This window comes from Eucalyptus grandis, chromosome 6, assembly GCF_016545825.1.
Source record: "Eucalyptus grandis isolate ANBG69807.140 chromosome 6, ASM1654582v1, whole genome shotgun sequence".
NCBI lineage: Eukaryota > Viridiplantae > Streptophyta > Magnoliopsida > Myrtales > Myrtaceae > Eucalyptus > Eucalyptus grandis.
This window is the reverse complement of record NC_052617.1, coordinates 20,342,739-20,354,159: the sequence shown is the minus strand read 5'-3', so window position 1 is coordinate 20,354,159 and position 11,421 is coordinate 20,342,739. Positions and strand designations below refer to the sequence as shown.

The following is an 11,421-nucleotide window of genomic DNA, read 5'->3' as shown; positions in this document are numbered from 1 at the left end:
TTCAGTTTCATAATAGACTTCGGTTGAATTTCTTCAAGAATTGAATGTTCTTTAAAGGGAATTGCGTGAAATTTCACCCGCAAAGTTGATAAACAAGAATCCCTTTTCAATTCTCTTTTAAGCATAGTTGTATAGAAGTAGAAGAGATAAGCCGGAAAAGATTGAACAAAATTGTATTTTAAAATATGCATCTAATCTTTCTTAGGAGATATAGCTGCTTTTCTGCGAAACCTCAAAACCCCAGAAATTTGATTGATACTTTAAGCTTGTACACTACACATATTTATAGATTTGCCATGTGCTATGATTAACCAATAGGGTTAATAAAAAATAAACCTCAAATTATATCCACCGTGACACAAATACCCCGAACTTTTTTTTTGTCACTAAAAATCCTAAACTTACCAATTGTGACGTTAATACCCCGAACTTTTTTTTTTGTCATAAAAATCCCTGAACTTATACCAATGTAACAAATATATCCTGGATGGAACCGATAGAAGTTGTACATGTCACACATGTATACATTTGGGTTTCTTTCATGACACAAAAAAAAAAAAAATTGAGGTGTATTTGTGTCATTATGGGCAAACTTAGAGTTTTCTATGACAAAAAATAAGTTTAGGGTATTTATGCCACGATTCGAGATTTTTTTTGTAGTATTTGCCCTAAACAATATTGTATGAGTGGGTCAAATTAAATTGAATAATCGGGTTCATCCTTATCAAGACCTTCAAAGTCTAATGTGGACATATCGGATGTCTGCTTGATTAGGCGGCAATACTTTATTCGATTATGCTCAACTGATTCATCTCCCAGCGACCAATGGTTTTCTCATGCCACTCATGGTTTGGAGGCCAACTGTTTGTTTATGTGCCCGTTAGCGTAGGGGTCCCTTGAGAATCTTGCGTTTTGGTCGAGCAAGGTTATGATACAAAAAGTAAAGAGGAAGCCTTTGACAAGTGTAAAGGGGAGGCAATGGATGAAGACTCAATAGAGATCTGGCAACTAAGCTAATATATCATTATGTTTTGGAGAGCAAGAGGAGCAAAATTTGAGCTGTTACTATCGACTATTTTCCCACTTAGCACTTAATCGCGGAATGCGCTAACAGGAGATAATTTGAAGAAAGGCTATATTTTCCTCCATCTCTGATTGGAGGGAATAATGGATTATAAGTTAAGAATGCCATCTGCATGCAAACCTAAGTTATAAAACTAAAAGTAGGTGTCGCAACCCATTAGTCAAAGGCGTGGTTGGAGAAAACTTACTCCAGCTAAAGATAGAGGCAATATTGCCTTGAGAAATTTAGGTAGTTTGTTCAAGTTAGTTAACAAGTTTCATGATAACATTGATCGTAAAGAGGAGTTATAGTACATATCAAGTACACAAATACAATGTAAAATTTACCAGGATTACTAATAACGGTTTTAAAAGTTTGAATTTGTCCAAACCAATGGTCAAGTGGTGATGGCGTGTCCTAAACCAGAGTGGTGCACCCTTAAAACTGTTCAATGAGGTGGACCCATTGAAATATGCGAAAATTTATATAGATATTACCGAGTGCTTAAAAGAAATCTAGGGCAATTGCAAGCTAACAATATACCAAGGGCTAAAATGAAGTGACATATCAAAATCTAATGAATAGAACAGAACATGATGACATAATAGAAGAGATTGAATTCACATCCTAACTATACAATACTATGCACTAAAGGTGCACTACGAATTTTCTAATGAATTAACATAACCCAAGAAACTTTTGTTCAACTATTATAAAAGAGAATAGAACAATTGTCCAACAAGTTCTAAAACTATTATACGGTAGTCATTCAGTCATAAATATTTCAATTATGTCAAATTAGTCACAAATCTTTTGACAATTTACCAAATCAATCATTTTAGCCAATTTTGATTAGAAATTATTGACGAAGCGGTCTAGTCAGAACCGACCGTCTTTTGTGGTGTGAATGGTACTAACATGGACAATCTTCTAAAAAAATTTGAATTTCTTTTTTTACCTTTAGGCCAGTGGCTAGTCTTAGATGATAGCTAGCAACTCTCCACAAGAAAGAGTCAGCCTCGCCTAGCGAGAGTCGCCTCACCCGTAGCCAGCGGGGTCCGTGACCCTCGCCGATCGCAATAAAGAAAAAATAAAATAAAGAATCTAAAAAATTCAGAAACTTTTTTAAAAAATTCAAAATTTATCCACATTAGCATCAATGATTCCATATATAACGACCAGTGTCCACATTAGCATTTCCAGCCAATATTGATAAATAAAAAAAAAAAAAGACCACATTAACATATTGTTAAAAACTTATGATTAAATTGGTAAAATTGAAAAGGTTAGTACTGAATTGACATTTGCACAATACGTTTATTACCCCTTTTTTGTAATTTTACCAAAAGAGAATAAAAAATTGGATTATAAAAATCACATAAAAGTCACTTGCATCAAAGGAGAATTATTGAATAGTACGAAGAGCATGTAAAATTAATATATCAAGTGATGTGATAGACTATAGCTTAATATAAAGTGGATTATAATCCAGCATAATGTCAAAATTAATCCGATCATTTTATTATCCAATCTATAAATTCGATTTTTTTTTTTTATATTCTTTTGTACTATTCGCACAATGATATGGTCAGTACAACTTCCACTGATTTTAAAGCCTTATATTCCTACCAAATATTCCCGACCGGCGACCACCACTTTCCTTCCCTTTTATGGGCTTCACACACCTTTTATTTTCTTTTAATCCTTCTGGGACCATAACATACGCGTAGAGAATCATCAGCAGGCAAGCCACGCTCTTTTTTCTCTCTTTTGCTTTTTTCTCGTTTTTTGGATTAACAAAATTCATGTCCCACTCCAGCCAGCCTTTGCAATGCACCTACCACCTCTCGAATTCACTCTCTCGAACTCAATCTCGCCCTATAAAACGACCAACCCTTTCTCTTGTTTCATCCACCAATACCATATTGTATATAATACACTGAATATATAATCATCTCCACCTCGAGCCACCTTCGTCCATGACTAGCTCCAAGCTTGTGATTGCTTCCTTGCTCATCGTTGCCTCCTTCTTCTCCTCCAAGTCGCTGCAGCTGATGTTCAGGACTCGGTAACACTGTAAAACCCTACTCGTTATCAGTCCACTACAACTTGATTGTTTTCTTTGATGGAGTTTTTCGTATCTTGCTTATTATAGACTGACCAAATGGAGATGATGTTTCTTTAATTTCCTCGTGGGAACAAAGCAGGCAAAAGGAGATGTAGCGGAGAAAACGCTTGGGTCTCGCCACCTCAAGCGGCCCTCATCTGGGTCTCTTGCGACCTAGATGGCTGCCTAGGTCGTACGACCCTTGCCGAGGGTCGCCTAAGGTCATGCAAACCTTGCTTGAGTCACACGACCCTCAGCGAAGGTCAAGCAACCTCAACTAACGGCTGCTGGAGCCAAATGTGGCTCACCGGCTTGCATGGCCTTCCGCCAACTCCGGCAAAGGGCTTGAATTCTTTTTAAATAAATTTAAAAAAAAAAAACAAAAATATAGTCCAAGTCCATTGTAATTTTATTTTTTTTCGCCTAACACTACTCGAATCTAAAGTCCACTTGTAAAGAGTTTTTACCAAATACAATTTGCATTTCTCCAAGGATTTTGGGTTTCAGCATTTACATTACACTTAAAACTCATTTGTAAAATTGAATCTAATCACCCTCAATCCAAGACTGCCTCCATCTGTCGCAAACCATTCTCGGGAATGGCCTGATTTCAATTGGGATTCCACGAGCACGTTCTATCTAAGATCAAAGCTCTTTTCATTTCCCGAGCACCGACGCAAAAGAGGACTCTATGTATAAATGCTTAAACTCGGCCGGCAGAGGGGACCTACAATCATCTATCCCAGAGTATATAAACCGTCTTTAATTGGTTTAGGGACTTGAATCTGAATTGTTAATGCAAAAGATAACTCAGCTAAATGACAATGCAAGACTTTCATGCACCTTCTGCTTTATTGCGTACAAAGTATTGACATCGCACAGCTGCCGCATCTTTCGCACACCTTTCTTATTTGTTCACACGGAGTGCAGAATTGCGTTACAACTTAGCTTCTGATTAAAGAATTTGCACTGTCCAATCTCTTCTTCTCCTATGAAAGGGACTCATGTCAACGCGTACCCTCAAAACCACGAGCTGCTTGTGCTTTGAGACCATAGCTATCTTCCACTAGCAAAGCAAAAAAAAAATCAAAGCAATGGTCGAACAGAGTTTTGGCACGTCCGGATGACTCCAGAGCGCTTCTCTTTAGCTTTTTCTCTCCACCAAATGTACCTGCACGCGTCTGATGCATCACCAAGTGTACCAATTAGAATTTTCGTTCTCTTGCTTCGTTGCTTATGCGCCGAATATCCCCGTCCTCGCATGAAACTCACCTAGAATTACAATCCTCAACTCGATTCAGGACTCCCTATATAAGACTCCTTTGCTCTCGACGTATTGCACCATCCTACAAGAGACAAGAAAAACATACTTGACACCCTCCATTGATCACAATCATTCAAGCAGTCATGTCTCTGTCCAAGGTTTTGGCTTGTTTGCTCCTTTCCCTCCTCGTTTTCCATCTGCTGGTTGAAGCAGCTGATGCTACGGTAAATGAAATCTCCTTCCTCTCCCTCTCTCTCTCTCTCTCTCTCTCTCTCTCTCTCTCTCTCTCTCTCTCAACGCGTGTAATAGTTGACGAAGTTTTGTATAGTTCATACCTTGGCTAATCCCGACCTACATATGTTGTGTAGCAGGAGGTGAGCACAGATTCAGTAGAGAGTTCTGCCGCCAAAAAGATAGGTGAAATCTCAATTTAAATGCTTTTAGTTATGATGGTTTTGCATAGCTACTATGTAGATTGAGAATACAATCAGCTCGGTTGATTCGAGAATCAAGAATAAACCGGAGCTCTGATTCGATAATCGAGAATAAACCAGAGCTCTCATATTGTATTTGACAAATTATTTTCCCACAAATTGAAATGGTTAAATTATGGATGAATGACGTACACACAACATATGTTTTTATAGTCAGTATGACATTTTCTTTTGTATCGTTAGTCCATGTTATTAGCCGCGAGCTTCTCCTTTCCAGATTGCAGAGCGGCATGCGCCGCTAGGTGCCGGTTGGCATCAAGGCAGAAGATGTGCAAGAGGGCATGCGGAACCTGTTGTGCCCGTTGCAATTGTGTGCCGCCCGGGACCTCCGGTAACGAGGACGTGTGCCCTTGCTACGCCACCATGACCACTCATGGAGGCAGACACAAGTGCCCTTGATTTAGTTAAGCATCCACTGTGGATCTTGTATCATCTTGATGGATATATGCTGCTGCAAATAAAGAATGTAATTGATTAGCGTGCGTCTCAGTAAAATAATAAGAATGTTCCTGTGTAAACCTCAATATAATATCGAAGTCTCTGTGTGTAGAGAAACAACAATAAAGAGTATTATGCTTTTCCGTGTACTCTCTCTCTCTCTCTCTCTCTCTCTCTCTCTCTCTCGAGTTCAAATCATCGTTTCCATGTTCTTCACGAGGGCGAGTTTTTATATTTCTATGGTAATTCGGCACATATGAAATGGGTAAACTGTTAGATAACCGTTGCTAAAAAAAAAAAAAAAAAAAAAACTGTTAGATAAGCAGCTATTATATCTAGGGAGGACAAGGCGGATGCTTAAAGATTCTAAATACAAATTAATCGGATGAGAATCAATAACTCGGTCAAAATTCTTAAAAAGATGACAAACTGTTAGTCAATATTCTTAGTTAATCCGCCAGTCAATCCACCAATAGTTAGGCCTAGATCTCTCTTTTGATCCTAGTTGGATCGCCACTTTCTAAATGATTTTGCATGAAGTCTGTTCCAGATTGTTCATACCCTGGTTGGCGATTCTTTTGATGACCGTGGTTGACCAGATAAATAGCTGATTCTGCAACTCTTATCCAGCTGTCTTAATCTTTGCTTGTGTGGAGGGTATGAATTCACTCGATCCTAGAGGGAACGCGGGCCGTGAAATTTTTCGAGAAAGTACAGAAATGTCAACCGAACTCGTAACCCGATTCCCCAAGAATTATTTTATGATTTTCATGCGAACGACGAAATCCCGCATGCAATGCATGACGGCGGTGTCGTCAGCCAGTTGACTTGCGAGTTGGTAGTCTCACCAAATACATATCCGTAATATATATATTTTTTAAAAATAAATTAAGTATATGTGAATCAGAAAATATAAAAGTTGCTTGGATAAACATTTATAATTTGCAAGTGTTGAAGGTTTGTTATCTTCATGATTATAAGATTGTGATATGATTTTGTATATATCTTCCGACCTACTCTATCCTAACATATATATAGTTAAACTTGAATTTGTCATACTTAATATTAAAAACTTGCTGCATGGCACTTTTATTTGCCTTTAGTGATTGCCCCGTGCCATAAGTTTGCCCCATGGCAAATGTTCGACCAATAACCATTAGCTTTTTTATTTGTGATACCTAAATTTTAATCTCTTATTTGATTAAAATTTTAAATAAAATGGATAAAGTGCATCTTCGTATACATTTTTTCAATTGAGTTTATTTTGAACATGGTTTCTTAAATATATATTTTAATCTTATGGTTTTTTTCCATCTTTCATTAAAACTTGTTTTTTTTAAAAGTTAATCACTTTGTGATCGAGATTGAATTAGAGAACAATGTTGTATGTATCTTCCAAATCGCTTGTTTATCAGATTTACCTTAAATCGATTTAAACTTAACAACACTACTTTTGAATTTGCTTTCTAACGAGATATATTCAAACAAAAACTTGGAGCATACGCGCATGCTGCAAAGAAAAGGAGGGAATTGTTGGTGGTTAGAAGAGAAATGACATAATCGAAAAACTGTGGGTACTTGAAAATGCTAATTACAATAATCGTACGTATTCAGTTTTCATAATAGACTTCAGTTGAATTTCTTCAAGAATTGAATGTTCTTTAAAGGGAATTGCGTGAAATTTCACCAGCAAAGTTGATAAACAAGAATCCTTTTCAATTCTCTTTTAAGCATAGTTGTATACAAGTAGCAGAGATAAGCCGGAAAAGATTGAGCAAAATTGGATTTTAAAATCTACATTTAATCTTTTTTAGGAGATATAGCTTCTTTTCTGCGAAACCTCAAAACCCCAGAAATTTGATTAATACTTTAAGCTTGTACACTGCACATATTGATAAATTTGCCATGTGCTATGATTAACCAATAGGGTTAATATCACAAAAAAAAAAATTCAAATTATATCCATCATGACACAAATATCCTGAATTTTTTTGTCACTAAAAATCTTAAACTTACCAATTGCGACATAAATACCCCGAACTTTTTTTTTGTCATAAAAATCCCTGAACTTATACCAATGTAACAAATATATCTTGGATGGAACTGATAGAAGTTGTACATGTCACACATGTATACATTTGGGTTTCTTTCATGACACCCAAAAAAAAAAAAAAAAATGAGGGGTATTTGTGTCACAATGGGCAAACTTAGAGTTTTCTATGACACAAAAATAAGTTTGGAGTATTTATGCCACGATTCGAGATTTTTTTTTTTGTAGTAAACAATATTGTATGAGTGGGTCAAATTAAATCGAATAATCAGGTTCATCCTTATCAAGACCTTCAAAGTCTAATGTGGACATATCGGATGTCTGCTTGATTAGGCGGCAATACTTTATTCGATTATGCTCAAATGATTCATCTCCCAGCGACCAATGGTTTTCTCATGCTACTCATGGTTTGGGGGCCAACTGTTTGTTTATGTGCCCGTTAGCGTAGGGGTCCCTTGAGAATCTTGCGTTTTGGTCGAGCAAGGTTATGATACAAAAAGTAAAGAGGAAGCCTCTGACAAGTGTAAAGGGGAGGCAATGGATGAAGACTCAATAGAGATCTGGCAACTAACCTAATAAATCATTATGTTTTGGAGAGCGAGAGGAGCAAAATTTGAGCTGTTACCATCGACTATTTTTCCACTTAGCACTTAATCGTGGAATGCGCTAACAGGAGATAATTTGAAGAAAGGCTATATTTTCCTCCATCTCTGATTGGAGGGAATAATGGATTATAAGTTAAGAATGCCATCCACATGCAAACCTAAGTTATAAAACTAAAAGTAGGTGTTGCAATCCATTAGTAAAAGGCAAGGTTGGAGAAAACTTACTCCAGCTAAAGATAGAGGAAATATGGCCTTGAGATATTTAGGTAGTTTGTTCAAGTTAGTTAACAAGTTTCATGATAACATTGATCGTAAAGAGGAGTTATAGTACGATTACATTGTAAAATTTAGCAGGATTACTAATAACAGTTTTAAATTTTAAATTTGTCCAAACTAATGGTCATGTGGTGATGGCGTGTCCTTAACCAAAGTGGTGCACCCTTAAAATTGTTCAATGAGGTGACCCATTGAAATATGCGAAAATTTATATAGATATTACCGAGTGCTTAAAATAAACCTAGGGCAATTGCAAGCTAATAATATACTGAGGGCTAAAATGAAGTGACATATCAAAATTCAATGAATGGAACAGAGGACGATGACATAATAGAAGAGATTGAATTCACATCCTAGCTATACAATACTATGCACTAAAGGTGCGCTAAGAATTTTCTAATGAACTAACATAACCCAAGAAACTTTGGTTCAACTCTGATAAAAGAGAATGGAAAAATTGTCCAACAAGTTCTAAAACTATTATACAGTGGTCATTCAGTCATAAATCTTTTAATTGTACCAAGTTAGTCATAAGCCTTTTTCACAATTTGCCAAATCATTCATTCCAACCAATTTTGATCTGAAATTATTGATGAGGTGGTTCAGTCAGAACTAGATGTCTTATGTGGTGTGAATGGTACTAACATTGACAATCTTTTAAAAAAAAATTAATTTCATTTTTAGTTTTTGGCCAATGAGCAACTCTACACAAGAAAGGGTCAGTCTCACCTAGTGAGAGTTGCCTCACCCGCAGTCGGTGTGGTCGCAATAAAGAAAAAAAAATCTACAAAATTTAGAATTTTTTTTTTAAAAAATCAAATTATCCACATTAGCATCAACGGTTCCACGTAGGACAACTAGCGTCCATGTCAGCATTTCCGACCAATATTGATAAAAAAAAAAAAAAAAAAAGACTACATTAACATATTATTAAAAATTTATGACTAAAGTGGTAAAATTGAAAATGTTAGTACTTGTTTATTACCCCTTTTTTTTTGTAATTTTAACAAAAGAGATTAAAAAATTGGAAATTTATGAAAGTCACATAAAAGTTACTTGCGCCAGCGGAGAATTATTGGATAGTACGAAGAGCGTGTAAAATTAATATATCAAGTGATGTGATAGACAGTAGCTTACTATAAAGTGGATTATAATCAAGCATAATGTCAAAATTAATGCGATCATTTTATTATCCAATCAATAAATAAGATTTCTTTTTTATATTCTTTTGTATTATTCGCACAATGATATGGTCAGTACAACTTCCAGATGATTTTAAAGCCTTTTATTCCTACCAAATATTCCCGAGCGGCGACCACCGCTTTCCTTCCCTTTTCTGGGCTTCACACACCTTTTATTTTCTTTTAATCCTTCTGGGACCATAACATACGCGTAGAGAATCATCAGCAGGCAAGCCACGCTCTTTTTCTCTCTTTTGCTTTTTCTCATTTTTGGATTAACAAAATTCATGTCCCACTCCAGCCAGCCTTTGCAATGCACCTACCACCTCTCGAATTTACTCTCTCGAACTCAATCTCGCCCTATAAATACGACCAACCCTTTCTCTTGTTTCATGCACCAATACCATATTGTATATAATACACTGAAAATATCATCATCTCCACCTCAAGCCACCTTCGTCCATGGCTAGCTCCAAGCTTGCGATCGCTTCCTTGCTCATCGTTGCCTCCCTTCTTCTCCTCCAAGTCGCTGCAGCTGATGTTCAGGACTCGGTAATACTGTAAAACCCTACTCGTCATCAGTCCACTACAACTTGATTGTTTCCTTTGATGGAGTTTTTTGTATCTTGCTTATTATAGACTGACCAAATGGAAATGATGTTTCTTTAATTTCCTCGTGGGAACAAAGCAGGCAAAAGGAGATGTAGCGGAGAAAACGCTTCTCAAAAAGATGGGTACGTAAGAAACCCTCACGAGTCTCGCCTGCTGATCTTGTAGCGTTATTTACTCCACTCTCATTTCATGATCCTGAAGTATAATGTGATAGATTTGAAAAACCTTCCAGATTGCGGCGGAGCGTGCTCTGCACGGTGCAGATTATCATCGAGGCCAAGGCTGTGCCAGAGGGCGTGCGGCACGTGCTGCGCCCGGTGCGACTGCGTACCACCAGGCACCTCGGGCAACCTCGACGCCTGCCCTTGCTACGCCAGCCTCACCACCCACCGCAACAAGCGCAAGTGCCCTTAGAAGCTGCAAATCGTTTTGGTCCGAGGGTGGCGGGCGTGTGTGTACGTGTATTTTCCCAGTCAAGGTTGTGTCGTCGCTAATAAAACACCAACATTGTACCTTAGTCATTACCTATGAGCATGTTATGTGATCAGAAGAGTAAAATTTTCCCTTCTCTATTTCACTTTCCAAAGGAGTCCATGAGAACTGTTGTGAACGATGTGCATGATGCCCCCTTATCATCAATTCTTTCTCGTGCGTTGCTGTTCTCTTTTGGTCTCGAATATACACAAATACTCAAAACTTTCTTATCATTTCTTCCACGCAATAAATATGTCATGACTGTAGACTTCAGTTAACACGTGCAACAAGTCCACTTCACCTACATCCCGACAGAAGTTTTAGTGTAAATTTTTATTTGATTCAGGCTCCATTTGTTTCATGAACAATAAATAATTTGGAAAAAAATATCTAGAAATGATAGTTTGTATCACTTGAAATAAATAGTCAATGGAAAATATTTTCATTACTAATAGCAATTTATATCTTAACATTGTCATGGACAATGAAAATATTTTTACTTCATTTATTTTTGCAATCAACATAATCAATCATTTATAGGAAAAAATTTTCAAATCATTCATTTTCCACAAAATAAGTCATTTATTCCCCTCTGTTGATGGCGCTTTTAGGATTTCCTTCTAGTTAATATGTTGTGGCAATAGTGTCAAAAACTGCTAAAATGATGGCAAAAGTGTCAAAAAAATCCTAAAAATTTTAATAATGCCAATTTAATATACTTGGTACCAATTTGATTATAAAACTTTTCAAGTAGTGTTAATTTAGTCATAATCTTTTAATTTGGTGCCAATTTAGTCCTTTAAGCTAATTTTGGTTGGATTTTATTGACGTGGATGTCGACCAGCTTACATGGCACT

General features: G+C 36.7%; 2 protein-coding genes across 4 annotated transcripts; both read left to right on the top strand.

The window, feature by feature from the left end:
* Positions 1-4,344: 4,344 nt before the first annotated feature.
* On the top strand, positions 4,345-5,406 carry LOC120286204 (snakin-2-like). 2 transcript variants are annotated; one of them, XM_039316047.1, is made up of 3 exons: positions 4,345-4,658; positions 4,803-4,851; positions 5,146-5,406. In XM_039316047.1, exons 1-3 carry the CDS (start codon positions 4,578-4,580, stop codon positions 5,325-5,327), a joined length of 312 nt encoding a protein of 103 aa, XP_039171981.1. In that variant the 5' UTR covers positions 4,345-4,577; the 3' UTR covers positions 5,328-5,406. The 2 variants fall into 2 exon arrangements, with proteins under 2 accessions (XP_039171981.1, XP_039171982.1); XM_039316048.1 differs by having other exon boundaries at positions 4,492-4,658; positions 4,806-4,851.
* A 4,481-nt stretch (positions 5,407-9,887) lies between these two features.
* LOC120286210 (gibberellin-regulated protein 1-like) lies at positions 9,888-10,655 on the top strand. Of its 2 annotated transcripts, none has more exons than XM_039316236.1 (3): positions 9,888-10,030; positions 10,170-10,212; positions 10,323-10,655. In XM_039316236.1, the coding sequence occupies exons 1-3, from the start codon at positions 9,941-9,943 to the stop codon at positions 10,502-10,504; spliced, it is 315 nt and encodes a 104-aa protein (XP_039172170.1). In that variant the 5' UTR covers positions 9,888-9,940; the 3' UTR covers positions 10,505-10,655. The 2 variants fall into 2 exon arrangements, with proteins under 2 accessions (XP_039172170.1, XP_039172169.1); XM_039316235.1 differs by having other exon boundaries at positions 10,167-10,212.
* Positions 10,656-11,421: the final 766 nt, after the last annotated feature.